We start from the raw sequence: 21,426 nt of genomic DNA, 5'->3' as shown, positions 1-21,426 counted from the left end.
GATTAGATTCAAATGTATATTGTTATCATACAGTACAACTAAAAGAAGTTTGGCATCCAACCAGAGTGCAAATGTAACAGTAAAGTGCAACAGTAATATACAATGTACATGTGATTAAACTGGGTATGAAATATATAAATTAGTACTACTAAGTAATAGTGCTAATCAGATGTATGTACAGTGATACAGGTATAAAGATACTATTGTAGTAAGTCGTACTGGCCAGCAGCATAACTAGTAGAGTAGGTAAGGGTTAAGTACAGATATGTCAAAAGGATTATAAATATAAATGTATATATAGCACTATTGCTATCATACAGAGTTATATGGGTAGTGTAGCGGTGGTCAGCCCAATATAATCAAAGTGTAAATGTTACAGTGGTGTGCATTGGGCACCAGACAGGCTAAAACCTGTCAATAAATTAAATAAACAAAATTAAAGCTTACTGTTGTTACCGGCTAGCTCCAGGTAACCTCCACTACAAAAAAACAGCATGTGATAAGGTTTGAAATAAGAGGCAGGCAAACAGTATTCAGGGAAATAATATATATATTGTATTCAAAAGAATCAAGTGCAAAACAGATACATAGAATACAAGTGAAAAATGGGTAATGAGTCAAATAAATAAACAGTCCAGATTGGGGATTGGGTGTGTGCTCAGTGAGTGTGTGTGTGTGTGTGTGGGAGAGCAGGCTGGGGTAGGCCGAAGTGGTGGCTGAGGAGAGCTTGGGGGTTGTAGGAGGGAGCTGGGAGAACAGGGTCAATGGAGACCTTGAGTGTCAACGTGCAACGTGGTCAAATCCAGGTTATTTGGGGTTTTGAAGACAGATGACAGTTCAGTGAAGTAGTGAAATGAAAAGGACGGTGATAACTTATCAGTCTGTTTCACTGGTGCCTTCTCTCCACTGGTGTCTTCTCTTCAAGGGTGATCTTGGAACCTCTGATCGGCCATATCCTGTGCCACTGGATCCATGAGAACTCCATTTTTGTTTCCTTCAAATCTACTTATTTATATTGCTTTCTTTGTTTTCTTCATTCAAGCTTGGTCTCTGTCTTTGCTTGCTCTCACTCCACTCTGCTTGCTTGCTCTGCTCCCCATGCTCTCACTCCACTCTGCTTGCTTGCTCTGCTCCCCATGCTGCAATCAACTCAGCTGAGTCCTATATGGCAATTAGACTGCCTGCCTTAAAGGGGCAGTGCCAATAGGCTACTCTGCTACAGTAGACTATAGTATGAGGTAGGTAGTTGTGATTATTATGATTACTATAATCACAGTGTAGGGCAGTTGTAGACAGTGAAAGCCGTAGGTAGGTATAAATTGATTATAGGCAGCAGAGTTCATACAGTACGGGTAACATGTACTGATCACCGTGGTGACAGCCAAGTACAGTAGGGTCTCCTTCGGCCCAGACTCTGGGATATATACAGTGGGATTTACTCAGGGGTGTAAAAAGTACCCAGAACTTATACTTACGGTAAGTGAAAGTATCGGTACTGTCTCAAAATCTTACTCAAGTAAAAGTCAGAGTATCTGGCTAAAAACACACTTGAGTAAAAGTCTAAACGTTTCTACTTTTAAAAGTACTTAAGTACTAACGTTTCTTTACTAAAGTAAAAACGTTCTTTATTCCGGGGCAATGAAATGTTCCGTTTCGTCCTCTTCATCACTCGTACTATCGTTTGTGGCCATCTTCTGTAGCTTGTCACTCTGACTGTCTATTCTTCTGATAGCAGGTGTTTAATCAAATATCCCCGCTTTCTAGTCTTGCACAAGGACCAATCAGCATGGGTATGGGCGGGTTCATTTTCCATTGATCGGGATTTGATTGGCTGTTTTTAAATAAAGTGTGGCCGCGGGATTAATAACGTTAACGTTAGTTCAGCCAGAGAAACAAATATACTCATTAAAATTGTTGGACCTGCGATATTTGTACTTTGTACTTTGTAGGTCTGCATTTTAAATGTAAGGAGTAAAAAGTATGTTTGTTTTCTTCTGAAATGTAATTGAGTACAAGTATACAAACCTAATAATACTTGAGTAAAGTACAAATCCCCCAAAACAGTACTTAAGTATTGTAACGAAGTACAATTACTCAAGTACTTTATACCCCTGGATTTACTGTACAGAACAACCGGCGCTGTCGAGCGGTCCTGGCAGTTCTCCTCCGCTCCTCATACAGGAGTGGACTTTGCAATTGTGTTCCTGAAGGTCTACAGCAATGACATCATTATGTAACATAACACAAGCCATCTGGTGGGCACTTTTATATATAAAGTGCTTCACAGAGCCATGCATGCATACAGTACATTTCTGGTGTGGGTGAGGCTGGTTTGGAAACACTGAGCCTGCTGGTGTTCATCCTCTAGTCAGTGAACTACACATCGTCATTATGTTCATATGTCTTTATTCATAATCACAAACATTGGTTACTTGTCTAAAATTGTGTTATAATTATACATACTTCTGCTTAGGACATGACACACAAGAGATCACTTGCATCACTAGATTCGATTAGATTCAAATGTATTGTTTGTCATCATGCAGCACAAGTACAGTACAACGAAAAGAAGTTTGGCATCCAACCAGAGTGCAAATGTAACAGTAAAGTGCAATAGTAATATACAATGTACAATATGATTAATCTGGGTATAGGATATATAAATGAGTACTACTGAGTAATAGTGCTAATCAGATGTATGTACAGAGTTGTAGTGTTAATATGGACAGTGATACAGGTATAAAGACACTATGGTAGTAAGTCATACTGGCCAGCAGCATAACTAGTAAGAGTAGGTAAGGGATATGTACAGATATAGATATAGTATCTACAGATACGTAAAAAGGATTATATGCAGGTATGTACAGACAGATGTGGATATATATATATACGCTAAGAATAACTTGTCTACAATTGTGTTATAATTATACATAATTCTGCTTATAACATGACACACAAGACTTCACTTCCAATAGTTCAAGTTTCTTTATTAGTTGTCATACAGAAGTACAGAATACTTTTATACAAAATGCTGTTACGTTCCAGAGACTGTGCTAGGCAAAAATAGATAAGTATAAAATAAGTCTAGCAAGTATAAAATAGAAGTCAAGTACGTGGACAAAAAAATTCAGTATATACTATATACAATGCTCAATGTAGAATAGAAGTAACTGAGTTACCATACAATATGATATACAGTGCAAAGGATGAGGTACAATTTAGGTACAATTTACAGTAAGGTGTAATGAGGTATGGGTTGTAGTGCAAATTCTTTACCAATAAATATAAAGTGTGCTTAGGTGTTCTAAAGTGGTTAAAGTGGGTGCTGCAGTGAGTTGTATGTTTAAAGTGTGTGTGGATGTGTGTGCTGTGAGCTGTGAGTGCATTTGATGGTTGTTACATATTGTTATTGTTCAATAGGGAGTGACAGTGGCTCAGGAGGTAGAACGGTTGTCTGGTAATAATCAGAAGGTTCCCGGTTAGATTCTGGCTCCTCCCGGGCAGCGTGTCGAAGTGTCCTTGAGCAAGACACTTACTAACCCCTAACTGCTCCCGATGAACAGGTTGGCATCTTGCATGGTCCGTCAGTGTGTGAATGTGTAGCATAAGTTGTAAAGCGCTTCTATATAAATGCAATCCGTTTACTGTTTAATTATCTTTTCAGTGGAGTTATCTTTTTTTATTTTCTTCATTATTTAATTTGTATTACTAAGTACATACATTCTGTATTTGTATTCTGTTGTGTCATTTCCTGGAAGACTAGCTAGCAGTCATTCAATCGGCAGCTAATAAAACAAACAAGGGAATTCATTCAATCTTTATTTATACTCGATCAATACACTGAGTAGTTAAACTCATTTACAGTGTCGTCGAGATATTACCGTCACAAGTGTCACGGTACGTTAATAAATACAGAAACATCGGAACAATTCAGAGCACATTTAAAAAACAAAGGAGATGTAAATAGTTAAAATACAGAGGTAACCATTTAAAAACAATTACATTATTGCGGTGACCTGAATCAAGGTTCTAAACCGACCCATAGAGTGTCTAGTTTCAGAATTCAATGTTACAGTATCTGATCACTAAGCTTAACATCTAAAGAGCAGGTGAAGTTGGACACCACACACACGCACACACACACACACACAGGCCCTGTCCAGCAGACTAGCCTCTCGTGACACCATGTGTGCAGGGTGTTCTCTTTCTCTCACATTACCAGCGTTGTAGCGCTATTCTCGGATGCAGGGGAGCACACCTACCGTCTTGACTGTGATTATAGTAGTGTTGTATTTTAAATCTGTGTCAAACAATTCCCCCCTAATAAACCTGCACGGTTTGAGCTGAGCACAATGTATCTGCTTTGCCTTCCCCTTAACCCTTTCACCACCACACTACAGAAGGTTAATCCTTTCACTACCACACGACAGACTGTTAAACCGTCTGTCATGTGGTAGTGAAAGGGTTAACCTTCTGTAGTGTGGTGGTGATAGGGTTGTGGGATATTCTGAAGAAGAATGTTCTCAGTCAACCGAGGTTTGGATAATAACAAGGTTTATTAACCAAACAGATAGAATACATAGAGAGAATGGCTGAGGGCTTCCCCCAGGTGATCAGCTGAAATGACCCAGGTAAGAAGACCTGGATTGTGCTCGGGAGGAGCATTATATAGTTAACAAGGGGGGGATGTGGTCCCATTTGATAGGTCAAATGGGGGGGGGATACAGGTTTGGGGAGAGGGGCACAGGATTGGGGAGAAAAAGGGGGGGGGGGTGTCCCACTCCACAGAGAGGGGGGGGGGGCACAGGCAAGGGGAGAAAGGGGAGGGGAATATATTTACATGAGAATATTATATTATACCACAGGGTTAACCCTGTGTCGTGTGGCGTGGTGTATTGTCACAGTGAAAGGGTTAACCCTTTGGTAGTGTGGCAGTGAAAGGGTTAAAACAAGTCACGTGTGTGTTCCGTTACGTGTCCACGGGCTGCCGCTGAAACCTATTGGATTACAGTTTCTGACTCATGCAGAAAACAGCGGTCCCTCCGGGCTTTCTAACATGTTGGCAAGGTGTCTAGCGGTTGGATTTCCTCCCTAATAAGTTCAGGGTCTGGGAGCCGCTAACAAAAGTGCAGGGCTGCTCAGAGGCCACTGTCTACTTCCTATTGGGTTTAAAGTAACACCCCACCATTTTGGGAAATTAGCTCATCGTCTTCTCCAGAGAGAGACGAGAAGGTAGATACCAGTTTTCTCAAGTTTCAAGTTTCAAGTTTCTTTAATAGTTGTCATACAGAAGTACAGAATACTTTTATACAAAATGCTTCTTACTGTTACGCTCCAGAGACTGTGCAAGACAAGATAAGTATGAAATAAAATAACATAGTATAGCATGTAAATTAGAAGTAAAAAAAAAAAAAGGTCACTACTGTGCGTTCAGTAGAAAAGCTATCTGGCTGCACGTTAGCCTAGCTTAGCACAATGAATGGAAGCGGACAGTGCCGGTTAGCCTTCGGGAGAGGTGTTAGTTGGAGAATGTCTAGGCTAACCGGCACTGTCCGCTTCCATTCATTGTGCTGAGCTAGGCTTAACGTGCAGCCAGATAGCTTTCTACTGAACGCACAGAAAGGAAACTGGTATCTATCTTCTTGTCTCTCTCTGGAGAAGATGGTAAGCTAATTTCCCAAAATGTTGGCGTGTTCCTTTAAGCCCTTTACTTACTGTATCTCCCCAACCTTGTACTGCTACAGTGCAATGTCACGCAATTCTGTCAGACGGCACCTTGACCCTTGCATGCTAAGCCTGAGGCAGACATTTAAACGTTTTTTCCACTGAATAACAAACATTTTTGCATCTGAACTCATTACTGGGGGGGGAGAGATGTAGAACTCATTACTAGGGGGGAGGGATGTAGAACTCATTACTGGGGGGGAGTGATGTAGAACTCATTACTGGGGGGGGTGTAGAACTCATTACTGGGGGGGGGGTGTAGAACTCATTACTGGGGGGGGGGGTGTAGAACTCATTACTGGGGGGGGGTGTAGAACTCATTACTGGGGGGGGGGGGTGTAGAACTCATTACTGGGGGGGAGGGATGTAGAACTCATTACTGGGGGGGGGGGTGTAGAACTCATTACTGGGGGGGGGGGGGTGTATAACTCATTACTAGGGGGAAGAGCTGTAGAACTCATTACTGGGGGGGATGTAGAATTCATTACTAGGGGGGAGGGATGTAGAACTCATTACTGGGGGGGAGGGATGTAGAACTCATTACTAGGGGGGAGGGATGTAGAACTCATTACTGGGGGGGAGGGATGTAGAACTCATTACTGGGGGGGAGAGCTGTAGAACTCATTACTGGGGGGGGGGGGGGGGGTGTAGAACTCATTACTGGGGGGGATGTAGAACTCATTACTGGGGGGGGAGGGATGTAGAACTCATTACTAGGGGGGAGGGATGTAGAACTCATTACTGGGGGGGAGGGATGTAGAACTCATTACTGGGGGGGGAGAGCTGTAGAACTCATTACTGGGGGGGGGGGGGGGGGGTGTAGAACTCATTACTGGGGGGGATGTAGAACTCATTACTGGGGGACTGATGTAGAACTCATTACTGGGGGGGATGTAGAACTCATTACTGGGGGGGATGTAGAACTCATTACTGGGGGGGGAGGGATGTAGAACTCATTACTGGGGGGGAGAGCTGTAGAACTCATTACTGGGGGGGGGTGTAGAACTCATTACTGGGGGGGATGTAGAACTCATTACTGGGGGGGGTGTAGAACTCATTACTGGGGGGGAGAGCTGTAGAACTCATTACTGGGGGGGAGGGATGTAGAACTCATTACTGGGGGGGAGGGATGTAGAACTCATTACTGGGGGGGAGGGATGTAGAACTCATTACTGGGGGGGATGTAGAACTCATTACTGGGGGGGGGGGTGTACAACTCATTACTGGGGGGGATGTAGAACTCATTACTGGGGGGGGGGTGTACAACTCATTACTGGGGGGGGGGATGTATAACTCATTACTGGGGGGGTGTAGAACTCATTACTAGGGGGGAGGGATGTAGAACTCATTACTGGGGGGGGGGGGGGGGGGGTGTAGAACTCATTACTGGGGGGGGTGTAGAACTCATTACTGGTGGGGAGGGATGTAGAACTCAGTTTTTGATCTCTCAGCCAGCGTTTAGCTGACTAGAGAATGAGCCGTCTGCTAGCATGATCCAAACCAGTCTGATCCAACTGTCTAACTGGTTTGGTTTACAGCTTTCTCTGGGCACAGCATACCAGACACATGACCATCGCAAGTCCACTGTCCACAGTGCAAATAGGAACAATGTAGTAAAGGAACCAGAACACGTCTGGGGTCAGATTCCACACGTTTATTTTGTGCAATTGCCTCTATGGACAGAATTCTTAAAGAACTATGCCATCATAGACAGTAATGTAAATCATACTGTGCTTTTGCTGTAGCAGCCCCTGACCTCTGGAACAGCATCCACATGTCTAGAGCCATATGAAATCCGCGTTCACGGAATCGCGGACGGAATCGCGGAATTGAATATTGCAGAATTTGGCCTAATCTGGACTGAAATTCCGTTTTTGGGTGGAACGTTTGGTGCAAAGCAAACATGATCGGGGAGGCGGGGACACTACAGCAGGTTACACACAACACGCAGCAGTGCTCAAACGTCTGGCTGCTTTGGTGTTAACATCGTCAAGAAGCTAAGACATTCCTAAATAAGCCCTCAATTCAGAGCAGAACAGTATCCTAATGACTTTTATGCCTCCGGCGATAAGGTGTTTTGCTAATTCTGTCAACGTTCCGTGGACTGGACCCGCAAAAACACGTGCGACACTATTGTGATTAAATAGCTATGTAACGTTACAGTACATAGGACTATTAGGAAATGATAGCTTCTTGCTAAATCTGGTGCACCCATCCATTTGTTTAATGCAAACTATTGTCATTACACACTGTCCTTTATAAACTAAATAAACTTAAATAGCTATGTAACGTTACAGTACATAGGACTATAGATGGAAATGATAGCTTCTATTTAAATCTAGTGTACCCATCCATTTGTTTAATGCAAACGATTATCATTATACACTGTCCTTTATAAACTAAATAAACTAAAGGTGCCTAAATTATGCATTACTATATTGCATCACAATATAATAGATATAGCTAGGCTACTGATATTGTCATTGTGATAATGTCAGTAGTAGCTAGCTGTATCTATTGTTTACACTTGAAATGTGTATTTTTATTTTGTCACAATATTATTTGAAAAATATTGTGTAAAATTGAACTGTATTTCTGAGTTGCAGCACTTAAAAACATTAAATGGACTGTTATATCTTATTCAATTGTGGACATTTATTCATTCCCACTTATTAAACACTATTTCTGATGGTAAAATGAGCATAAAAAGCAAAATACAGAATTCAGAAATATTAAAGGGGAACTATTTTACTATTTCTTTCACTATTTGGGCACTTTTACACAATTCCTGTGAGTCTATGGAACACCTCTGTAATATATATCTTTTTTTTATCCATTGTTTTGTATTTCTAATCAAGTCCTCAAAAACAGCATTTTTCTACCTCAAGATCTCGAGCTGTTTTGAGCCTGGGCTCCTAAACCACTGCGCAGCGTCGTCTTCGCCTGAACATTAACATGCAGCGGTGTCTTTCTGACATCACATATCAGCACATTTTCAAATGACTCAGTTCAGTGAGGGTGAATATTGTGAGAGGAGAATTGGAAGAATGCGCCAATATGAGAATTTTGAGACATAGATCATATTAATATAAGTTCACATAGCTAGGAAACAATGCTAAACACTCAAAAAGGCCATTTATAAGATAGTTCCCCTTTAAAACGGAAAAAACGGAATTTGGGAACAAATAAAATGGAATTCATATGGCTCTACCCATGTCCATCAAATCTGCACCCGTCGAGTCTTTTAAATCTAAACTCAAAACCCATCTATACTCCCTGGCCTTCCCTCACTCACTCTGACTCTTGCCTTGCTTGTTGACGTGTTGTTTTGTTTCTTTGTCCATCTGTTGGTTGTTTATATTTTCTGTTTATTCTATACTTTAGCGCTTTTCTTTGTTTTTAGCTATGTGACTTACTGTGAAGCACTTTGGTTGACAAGTGTCATGTCTAAATGTGCTATACAAATACATTTGATTGATTGATTGATTGATGTTGGTTCAGTCTGATGTATAACACCGGTTCCTGACAGGCAGCGAGCGAGCGAACTGGAGACAAAATCGCGCGCGACACTGTCCTGATATGACGCGGCGCGTGTCCGAGTATGTCTGTGTGTGTGTGTGTGTGTTACCAGGAACAGGGGGCAAAGCAGCCTGCGATTCTCGACCAATAAAAAGTGTTTAGGGGCGCGACTCGGATGCGTAATCGCTCAACTAGAGACACAGCGAGCGAATATTTGAGGGGGGAACGACATCGCCGCTCAGTCTGCTGTCGCTTGCGGCAGATCAGGATAGTCTGATTGAAACGAATACATTTTAATCATTTTCGCAATCACGCTCGCTCGCGTCGCTGCCTGTCAGGAAGGGGTGTAACACCATGGATGTTGGTTCAGTCTGATGTATAACACCATGGGTGTTGGTTCAGTCTGATGTATAACACCATGGATGTTGGTTCAGTCTGATGTATAACACCATGGGTGTTGGTTCAGTCTGATGTATAACACCATGGGTGTTGGTTCAGTCTGATGTATAACACCATGGGTGTTGGTTCAGTCTGATGTATAACACCATGGGTGTTGGTTCAGTCTGATGTATAAGGGCCCGTATCGACCGGGGAGTTTTATGAGTTGTCAGCTCCTTTCTGTCATTCATTTCTATGCTACAGACGCGACAGGCGCGCTCCTTTTCCCAGCCTCGCGTTTTAGCGCTCTCTGCGGCTAGTGTTTTTGGGCGGAGCGCTCCCAGCGCCTAAAGTTGAAACTAGTTCTGGACGCTCTGAGCATGCATATTTTTGCTTTTCAAAAGCGGTCCGCCTTGAAAAAAACGTCCCCGGTGGACACAAAGCCTAACACCATGGGTGTTGGTTCAGTCTGCTGTCTAACACCATGGGTGTTGGTTCAGTCTGATGTATAACGCCATGGGTGTTGGTTCAGTCTGATGTATAACACCATGGGTGTTGGTTCAGTCTGATGTATAACCAGAGGTGCATTGCTCACGGGACGGGGTTGCATGACGTGCAACCAAGCTTTTGTGAGCAGAAGCGCGTGCACGCACATGCACGGATGTGCACGCGCATGCACACAGGAATGCGCTGCACTCGACTGATGCGCCAACTCGCTAAGTACCCAATGGCTACTTTGCATATCAATAGCGCCGGGCGTCAGGTGTGTTCAAATACAAAACGTGTGAATGATTCGTAGAGGCAATTAGGCACTGTCTTTAGTCTGTGCTTATGTGAGGGAACATTTGCGCCCGGCACGTGGCGTTATTAGAGTGCGTGCAACCAGGTTTGATATCAGCAACGCAACACTGTATAACACCATGGGTGTTGGTTCAGTCTGATGTATAACACCATGGGTGTTGGTTCAGTCTTATGTATAACAAATCAAAATCAAACACACGTTAATGTCCCCATGGGCCGGACACGTCTTCTTTAAACAAGTCAAGGAGAAACATCACAATAAATCAAGAACAAAACAAAAACACCATAAAGTCCAATTATTTTTTATAAATAAAATAAATGCAACACTCCCAGACATACCCCATGCAAAGGTAAGGAAAAACGCACTAAAACCTAGCAATAGGAAAAAATGCACCACAGGCAATGTGGAGGAGAGCAACCTTAGAAGGGCCATTCAAGGGGGGATCTCCCTTTTTAGATGTCGGTGATAGTAGTGTTGCAATAAAACAGGCGAAACAGTTGGTAAGCATGCACTCATAAGTGTAATGAAACACAGATAAGTGCATGGCCTGTAGCCATAACGTCCTGGGAACTCTGTGAGTATTGGCCTGTAGCCATAGCATCCTGGGAACTCTGTGAGCGTTTGCCTGTAGCCATAACGTCCTGGGAACTGAATGAAACACAGATAAGTGCATGCAATAGCAACTGAACATTTTGAAAGATAAAAAATAGAGCTGATGGCGGATCTATTTGAGGCAAGGGGGTCAGCGCAGAGAGGGTCGCATCCTCCCGGTCATCATCACGGGACGTCCAACATTCCGGCAATCACTACGAGACAGCCGGAGACAGGGAGACGGGACAGGCGTTAGACAGTTTGCTTGATTGTGATGGGCAGACATAGCAATAGATACAAGTGGTAAGCAATACTTTCAAACATATTATGTGAATAGAATAGATATATGTAGTAAGCATATTATGAGAATAGAATAGAAGTACTTAACCCAGCGATGAACTCTAAACCACGTTGACAGACCGCGGACAGAAGACGGTAAGAAGCTGATCCGTGGCCTCTGTGGTGCACATAGAACAGTCACTGCAATCTTTTGCCTGCAATCTTTTGCCTGTAGCCATAACGTCCTGGGAACTCTGTGAGCGTTTGCCTGTAGCCATAGCGTCCTGGGAACTCTGTGAGCGTTTGCCTGTAGCCATAACGTCCTGGGAACTCTGTGAGAGTTTGCCTGTAGCCATAACGTCCTGGGAACTCTGTGAGTGTTTGCCTTTAGCCATAACGTCCTGGGAACTCTGTGAGTGTTTGCCTGCCCTGTAGCCATAACGTCCTGGGAACTCTGTGAGCATTTGCCTTTAGCCATAACGTCCTGGGAACTCTGTGAGCGTTTGCCTGTAGCCATAACGTCCTGGGAACTCTGTGAGCGTTTGCCTGTAGCCATAACGTCCTGGGAACTCTGTGAGCATTTGCCTGTAGCCATAACGTCCTGGGAACTCTGTGAGTGTTTGCCTGTAGCCATAGCGTCCTGGGAACTCTGTGAGCGTTTGCCTGTAGCCATAACGTCCTGGGAACTCTGAGCGTTTGCCTTTAGCCATAACGTCCTGGGAACCCTGTGAGCGTTTGCCTTTAGTAGGGATGGGTACCGAATTCGGTACTTTTGAGCTACCGAACCGAAACACGTCGGTACTACCGAGTATCGATTCAAGTGAGATACCAAAAAAAAAAAAAAAAAATTACATTTATTTAATTTTTTACCTTTTTTCTTTTCATGTCAACGTTCACACGCACAATATATGCTTACCTAGGATTTGACTTGATTCAACAACAAAGCAGTCAGAGCAATGGCAAACCGAAAACTGTCGAAATTGTAGTTATTTGAAGTTTGGATTTTTTTTCTTTTCGACTGAGGTAGGTAAATTACATTTCTTGAGACTAAAGTACCGAAAAAAGGTACCGTTGGGTACCGGTATCGATTCACAGGTACCGGTACCGTATCGGTTCAAATGTGAAAGGTACCCATCCCTAGCCTTTAGCCATAACGTCCTGGGAACTCTGTGAGCGTTTGCCTGTGGCCATAACGTCCTGGGAACTTTGTGAGCATTTGCCTGTAGCCATAACGTCCTGGGAACTCTGAGCGTTTTCCTGTAGCCATAACGTCCTGGGAACTCTGTGAGCGTTTGCCTGTAGCCATAACGTCCTGGGAACTCTGTGAGCATTTGCCTGTAGCCATAATGTCCTGGGAACTCTGTCAGTATTGGCCTGTAGCCATAACGTCCTGGGAACTCTGTGAGCGTTTGCCTTTAGCCATAGCGTCCTGGTACCTCTGTGAGCGTTTGCCTGTAGCCATAGCGTCCTGGTAACTCTGAGCGTTTGCCTGTAGCCATAGCGTCCTGGTAACTCTGTGAGCGTTTGCCTGTAGCCATAACGTCCTGGGAACTGAATGAAACACAGATAAGTGCATGCAATAGCAACTGAACATTTTGAAAGATAAAAAATAGAGCTGATGGCGGATCTATTTGAGGCAAGGGGGTCAGCGCAGAGAGGGTCGCATCCTCCCGGTCATCATCACGGGACGTCCAACATTCCGGCAATCACTACGAGACAGCCGGAGACAGGGAGACGGGACAGGCGTTAGACAGTTTGCTTGATTGTGATGGGCAGACATAGCAATAGATACAAGTGGTAAGCAATACTTTCAAACATATTATGTGAATAGAATAGATATATGTAGTAAGCATATTATGAGAATAGAATAGAAGTACTTAACCCAGCGATGAACTCTAAACCACGTTGACAGACCGCGGACAGAAGACGGTAAGAAGCTGATCCGTGGCCTCTGTGGTGCACATAGAACAGTCACTGCAATCTTTTGCCTGCAATCTTTTGCCTGTAGCCATAACGTCCTGGGAACTCTGTGAGCGTTTGCCTGTAGCCATAGCGTCCTGGGAACTCTGTGAGCGTTTGCCTGTAGCCATAACGTCCTGGGAACTCTGTGAGAGTTTGCCTGTAGCCATAACGTCCTGGGAACTCTGTGAGTGTTTGCCTTTAGCCATAACGTCCTGGGAACTCTGTGAGTGTTTGCTTGCCTCTTAGCCATAACGTCCTGGGAACTCTGTGAGCATTTGCCTTTAGCCATAACGTCCTGGGAACTCTGTGAGCGTTTGCCTGTAGCCATAACGTCCTGGGAACTCTGTGAGCGTTTGCCTGTAGCCATAACGTCCTGGGAACTCTGTGAGCATTTGCCTGTAGCCATAACGTCCTGGGAACTCTGTGAGTGTTTGCCTGTAGCCATAGCGTCCTGGGAACTCTGTGAGCGTTTGCCTGTAGCCATAACGTCCTGGGAACTCTGAGCGTTTGCCTTTAGCCATAACGTCCTGGGAACCCTGTGAGCGTTTGCCTTTAGTAGGGATGGGTACCGAATTCGGTACTTTTGAGCTACCGAACCGAAACACGTCGGTACTACCGAGTATCGATTCAAGTGAGATACCAAAAAAAAAAAAAAAAATTACATTTATTTAATTTTTTACCTTTTTTCTTTTCATGTCAACGTTCACACGCACAATATATGCTTACCTAGGATTTGACTTGATTCAACAACAAAGCAGTCAGAGCAATGGCAAACCGAAAACTGTCGAAATTGTAGTTATTTGAAGTTTGGATTTTTTTTCTTTTCGACTGAGGTAGGTAAATTACATTTCTTGAGACTAAAGTACCGAAAAAAGGTACCGTTGGGTACCGGTATCGATTCACAGGTACCGGTACCGTATCGGTTCAAATGTGAAAGGTACCCATCCCTAGCCTTTAGCCATAACGTCCTGGGAACTCTGTGAGCGTTTGCCTGTGGCCATAACGTCCTGGGAACTTTGTGAGCATTTGCCTGTAGCCATAACGTCCTGGGAACTCTGAGCGTTTTCCTGTAGCCATAACGTCCTGGGAACTCTGTGAGCGTTTGCCTGTAGCCATAACGTCCTGGGAACTCTGTGAGCATTTGCCTGTAGCCATAATGTCCTGGGAACTCTGTCAGTATTGGCCTGTAGCCATAACGTCCTGGGAACTCTGTGAGCGTTTGCCTTTAGCCATAGCGTCCTGGTACCTCTGTGAGCGTTTGCCTGTAGCCATAGCGTCCTGGTAACTCTGAGCGTTTGCCTGTAGCCATATCGTCCTGGTAACTCTGTGAGCGTTTGCCTGTAGCCATAGCGTCCTGGTAACTCTGTGAGCGTTTGCCTGTAGCCATAGCGTCCTGGTAACTCTGTGAGTGTTTGCCTGTAGCCATAGCGTCCTGGTAACTCTGTGAGCGTTTGCCTGTAGCCATAACGTCCTAGTAATTCTGTGAGCGTTTGTCTGTAGCCATAGCGTCCTGGGAACTCTGAGCGTTTGCCTTTAGTCATAGTGTCCTGGGAACTCTGTGAGCGTTTTCCTTTAGCCATAGCATCCTGGGAACTCTGTGAGCGTTTGTAATTGCAGGTTGCGGCCGTGGCTCTGGGTCTGAACTTCTGCTCTGCTTCACAGACGGGATGGGCACCACCGCAGCAGTCGCCGGAGGCCTGGAAAAGGCTGACATTGTCCTGCGAGATTATCAAATGGACGTCGCCGGGCCCGCCCTGGAGGGGAAGAACGTCATCGTGTGCCTGCCGACAGGAAGTGGTAAAACCAGAGTGGCCGTGTACATCACCAAAGCACATCTGGACTCCAGGAGGAGGGAGGGGCACAAGGGGAAAGTGATCGTCCTGGTTAACAAGGTACTACGACCCTGATGGATTCTTGTCAGATCAAAATCAGAAAGGTCTTTATTCAGGGTTCGTACGGGTGCTGGAATTCCTTGAAAATGCTTGTATTTCAATGTGCTGTTTTCAAGGTTTTAAATGTGCTTGAATTGTGTATAAAGTGCTGGAAAGTTACTGAAATTGTAATTGCACTTTATACTTTAATAATAAATCGCTATCTGACTGAATAGTTTGGTTTGTTTAGACAAAGAAATAAAATAAGTCGGAGCGATTCGAGTGAGCTTATTTTGCAATCGCCTTTCACGCAAAATGAAATGTGGCTCGCCTCGACCCGTAGTGTTTTTAGCTGTGCCATCTGAGAACAGCGCGCGCGTGTGTGTGGTCAAAAATGCCGGGAGGCTGTCGTTTCAATGAGCTCTGGCTCGAAAATATCAAATATAAGTCATGGTTGAAAAGAGGAGAACATGCTCGAGTAGCCGTCTGCAAAATATGCAGAAAGGACTTGAAGATTTTTACGATGGGGGAGAGTGCACTTTCGAGCCACATGCAAGGTGAGCTAATGGATCATAATATTAACGTGTCTCAGCCTGGCTCGACACTACAAGTGCTCCACACCGGTCTCCGTAAATGTTAGTTTTAAAAATACCACTTCAATAATCGAAATAGTCAAGTAACAGCCCAGGCAGAATACACTATTGGAATTACAAACTTGTGTTTACCGGACTCTGTTTTCACCGCAGTGTTTTGAAATACGCACCATGTAAGTTAGCAAAGCGTTAACGTTAGGCGAATCAACGTTAGCTAATTTCCTTTCACTTGTTGTGTATTGAAATGGTATTTTATTTTTATAACGGAACATTTACGGAGACTGGTGTGGAGCAGTTGTTGGTTGGAACGCAGTAACGTACTGTATATGTGTATGTCATAAATGTTATGATGAATTGAAAATGGGGGACCCTGATGTAAACAAGACTAAAGTATTGCTCTGGTCTGCATCCCCTTAACAATTGTGTGTATTGAGCTGTACTGTACTGTACCCATTCTGCAATCTGTTAATAACGTTTTCAATCAAACGTGACGAGCCAGGCCAATTTTAGCATGTTTATTTATGGAATATGCAATCTAACAGCTAACGTGAACTTTACAGTTAATTACATGGATAATAATGTAGTTAGTTCATTCCAGGCCACCATTAGGCTCTAAAATTCATAGGCAGTAGCCTATAAATGAAAATGAAATATAAATGCATAATATCATAATGATCCATTTAGATTAGATGTCAACATTAAACAATAAACACTCTTAAAATTAAGTGCAACCAGTGAGATTAAATTAAAACACTTTGTTTTATTTATAACATGATGTTGCTCCTTTTTATTTAGGCAAGAAGCATCAAATTCTGATGAAAGCACGACTAAATCCAGGTCCTGCATTAGTGGATTATTTCCAGCAGACAAGCAATGCATCAAGCAGCACAGCTACATCCACACCAACAAGCAGCAGTGTAGTGAGAGCCAGTACAGTGGAAGCAGCCAGTGGAGTAGCTTGCAGTGGAGTTGCCCCTCTACCATCCACAGGCTCATCCAAGAACCAGTCAACTAGCAACACCACAGGCACCATTAAATCATTTGTTACCTCTAATCCAACACTTCAAGCTGAAATATGCTGGGCAACAAAAGCTGTAACCAGCCACTATTCCTACCATTCATGTAATGACACGGGGGCCATGTTTCAAACAATGTTTCCTGACAGTGAGATAGCAAAACAATTTACTTGTGGGGAGAATAAAGTGGCATACCTCACCACATTTGGGATAGCTCCTCATTTCTCTTCCCTGATGAAGGCCAAAGCCAAGAAAGAATCTGGATATGTACTTCTGTTTGATGAAAGTCTAAATCTGGAAATGAAGAAATGCCAGCTTGACATGCACATGAGATTCTGGGATGATAATCGAGTAAACTCAAGGTATCTGACATCTTTTTTCATGGGCCATCACACCGCAAAACAAATACATGAGAAGGTTGAGGCAGTGTGTTCGGATATCGGCTTCCAAAACCTGATTCAGCTGTCTATGGATGGCCCAAATGTTAACTGGAAGCTATTCTCCCTGGCCCAGCAAAACATAGAAGAACAAACAGGCAAGACGATGCTAAATGTAGGAAGCTGTGGTTTGCATATACTACACAATTCCTTCAGAGGAGGGTGTGCATCCACAGACTGGGAGCTAGGAAATGCTCTGTCGAGCCTTAAATGGCTATTCAAAGATGTTCCAGCTCGTAGGGAGGACTATACAGCAGTCACTGGTTCCTCGTCCTTCCCTCTTGACTTCTGTAGTCATCGATGGCTGGAAAATGTGGAGGTGGCTGAGCGTGCACTAGAGATTTTGCCTTCTCTGAAAATGTACATTAATGCAGCCAAAACGAAAATAGTAACGGAACCATCTACTAAGTCTTTCAAGACTGCTCAGATGATTGTTCAAGATGACCTCTTCCCAGCAAAGCTCAACTTCTTTCTAATGGTGGCTAGGGAAATAACACCATTTTTGAAGTTATACCAGACCGACAAACCCATGCTGCCGTTTATGAGTGTGGATCTCACCAATATGCTGAGGAGTCTAATGGAGAAGTTCATCAAGCCCAGTGTCATGAAGGACGCAACTACCACAGTGAAGCTTCTCCAAGTTGATTATGCTGACCCAGTCAACCACATGGATGTCACCAAACTGAGTGTGGGATTTGTCACAGAGCGAGCTCTGCAGGAGCACATGAAGAAGAACTCAAATGCTGAGGCTGAGGCTGGAGTTCAGGCAGAACTGTAAGGTGTTTTTGCTGAAGATGGTCTCCAAGCTTTTTGAAAAGGCTCCACTCAAGTATCCTCTTGTTAGAAGCATCTCTGTCCTGGATCCTAGGGAGCTCATCAAGAGCAAAGAGAGAAGCACCCGGAAACTCACCACTTGTCTGCGGCTCCTTGTTGAAACTGGCCGCATTGAAGAGAAATCATGTGATGAGATTCTGAGGGAGTTTGGTCACTTCTATGACTACAGCTTGATGTCAGTGTCGGATCCCTTTAGGAACTTCAACCCAGAAAGTGGAAGGTTGGATGAATTCTATCATGAATGTTTATCCAACAAAGCAGAGTGGCGCCATCTATGGGGAGTAATAAAACTCCTCCTGATCCTTTCACATGGTCAAGCCACTGTCGAGAGAGGGTTTTCGGTCAACAAAGAAGTGATGGTGGAGAACCTCAAAGAGCATTCATTGATTGCCCAGCGGGTTATTCATGACCATGTGCAGAGTGTTGGAGGGCTGCTCAACATAGCCTACACAAAGGAGCTACTCCTCTCTGCAGCTGCTGCCAGGCAGAAGTATCACATGTATCTTGATGACCAAAAACATCTAAAGCAAGATAAGCAGAAGGCACAGAAGAGGAAAGGACTAATGGAGGAGATAACCGAGATAAAGGCCAAAAAAAAGAGAATGGAGGAGGATATAAGGGTCCTCCTGAAGTCTGCTGATGCCAATGCAGAAAAAGCTGAGTCTATAGGGAAATTGAGCTTCATCTCAAAGTCCAATGGCCTTCGAAGAGCTGCAAAAGAAAAAGAAATAAGTCTAGAGACTGTGGAGAAACAGCTAACCGACAAACTCAAGGAACTGAAGGACACTCCCTAATAGGCCCTGCCCTATTTGGTCTAACTAGGCCAATTATATTTTTTGCACTATTTTGTGTTCGATGCAGTGTTTTTCTCAAGGAGATGTTTTTCTTTTGCACAATACAAAGTGTTTGATTTTGTATACATTTAAGGCTCAAGGAGCTGATTGACTGCCTACCTCAAAGACTTATTATTTAGCACTTTTTTGGAGTAAATATTTAATTAATGTTCGCACTATTTTGTGTTGTTCGATGCAGTTTTTTCTCAAGGAGATATGTTTTGCTTTTAAAGTGTTTAATTTTTTAAGGCTCAAGGAGCTAATTGACTGCCTACCTCAAATACTTCTTATTTTGCACATTTTGAGTAAATATTTAATTTACCACAGCCTGTTTGCACTATTTTGTGTTGTTCGATGCAGTTTTTTCTCAAGGAGATATGTTTTGCTTTTAAAGTAAAAGTGTTTGATTTTGTATACATTTTGTATACATTACATACATACATAAGGCTCCAGGAGCTGATTGACTGCCTACCTCAAAGTCTGTTCTCTTATTTTCATTAAATATTTGATTGAAATTGAAGTTTTATCTGGTGATTATTTGAGTGATTGTTTACCTACAGGAATGAACTAACTACCTTAACATTATTATCCATGTAATTTACTGTAAAGTTCACGTTAGCTGTTAGATTGCATATTCCATAAATTAACATGCTAAAATTGGCCTGGCTCGTCACGTTTGATTGATTGATTGAAAACATTATTAACAGATTGCAGAATGGGTACAATACAGTACGGCTCAATACACACAATTGTTAAGGGGATGCAGACCAGAGCAATACTTTCGTCTTGTTTACATCAGGGTCCCCCATTTTCAATTCATCATGACATTTATGACATACACGACATACAGATATACAGTAAGGTTACTGCATAACACATGGGCTCAGCCAGGTTATATATGATGCCAAGTCTACATAATTTTGGTTGTTTATAACTTTATAGCACAATAACATCTGATTTAATGTGATGGAAGAAGTGAAATAATCATTGAGTAAATATTTTATTTACCACAGCCGCATAAGATGCTGGAAAATCTTGAAAATGCACCTTGAAAATGCTTGAAAAGTGCTTGCATTTTGCCTTGGAAAAGGTGTACAAACCCTGTTTATTGCCATGTAGTTTTCACATACAGGGAATTTGATTTGGTCATTTGGTGCGACAGACAATTACGGTAGAATAAAATTAAATGGAATATAAACTAAATTAAAATAGAAGCACAATAAAATAGAATTATAAAATAAAATAGGCCAGGGCTGTACAATTGTCCACGATGTGGTCAAGTATATACACTCATTTAGAATAAAAATAACAATACAGTGGGATGGAATATTTAACAGGGCTGAGTAATTGTTAGGGTTGTACCCAATTTAAGACATCTTTAGTCAACTAATAGTCATACGATAAGATAAGATATTCCTTTATTGATCCCCTTGGGGAAATTTGGGGCGTCATAGCAACATGGGGGAGGGGGGAGGGGAGGTACAGGTATGGGCAGGGTAATAGAAGGAAGACATAAATATAGGCAATAAAATTAGATATCAATATAAAAATATGAGTAAAAGTAAACAGTATACACAAGGGACCCAAACTGGCATGATATACGCCATGATTTGGTGGTTAACACTTTGGATGCCACGCCTTGTTTTCCTTTTTACCCCCTTGATGCCCAAACCCACTCCAATGTTAACTTAATATCGCCTAATCTATGTTTTAAATTATGGCTATGTGTCTAATCTGCCCGTCGCTTATCAAAGACTCATTTTCCAGTCAACATTGTCAAGGCAGATTGTTTTTTTATCGCTTCATTTCCGTTTGATAGCATTTTGAAAATCACTCGTTTTCGCGGAAAAAACGACTCATTCTATGATAATCGCCTTTTACTGGAATATTCCAGAACGTTGTCATTTGTCGGCCTATTTATGAATCGTTTTCAAATAAACGCTAGATGATCGATAGTATATGTGTGCGCACGCACGCTCGTGCCGCGCGCTGATAATCGCTGCTCTTATTTCCTGATGGCTTTTACAGTGAAACAGCAATATCACATATAGTGGAAACGCTTATATATCCGTGAAAACGAGTCTGATTATCCTAAGACTGATAACATAGATTCCTTACCTGACATCAGATGGTATCCAAATGGTATATTCCAATTCCTGATCACCATTCGAAAAAATCGATAATTGTATTGATCAACCGTGTATACAGTAGAACACATGATTCCCCGCGGCTCAGCGGCTCCAGAATGAACTCTGGTAACCCCGGCTGCATCAGTGAGACGTAAAATGTGGAGTCAGAAATCCTTTATCCCATTCACTTTCATTGAGTCCAATCCAAAAGGGTGATTTACCATCTGGGAGACGATAGGGGCGCTTTTTTCACATCTGAGAGCCTGGGGTGACTGGAATATCCAACCGTAGGCTCGCTTGATGCAATATGATTTCAGATCGCTAATAAAAAATAAAGATAAAAAATACGAGAATTCTCGTGAGTGGGCATTCAACCAGCGGGGGGTAAACCCGAGAAATCTCGGGCGTGGCGCTCAAAGTGTTAAGAGTCAGACACACTGAATCCCCCCCCATGTCTA

The 21,426-nt window shown here is 43.0% G+C and overlaps 1 protein-coding gene across 1 annotated transcript in view; it reads left to right on the top strand.

The window, feature by feature from the left end:
* Positions 1-21,426, top strand: part of ifih1 (interferon induced with helicase C domain 1) — a 128,473-nt gene that overhangs the window by 28,011 nt on the left and 79,036 nt on the right. Inside the window, exon 5 of the mRNA XM_084309410.1 lies at positions 14,918-15,147. Coding sequence (XP_084165536.1) covers positions 14,918-15,147 — 230 coding nt within the window. The remainder of the gene's footprint in view (positions 1-14,917; positions 15,148-21,426) is intronic.

This window comes from Notolepis coatsorum (assembly GCF_963971535.1).
Source record: "Notolepis coatsorum genome assembly, chromosome: 3".
NCBI classification, from domain to species: domain Eukaryota; kingdom Metazoa; phylum Chordata; class Actinopteri; order Aulopiformes; family Paralepididae; genus Notolepis; species Notolepis coatsorum.
The sequence above is the reverse complement of the archived record's forward strand: the minus strand, read 5'-3'. Positions and strand labels throughout refer to the sequence as shown.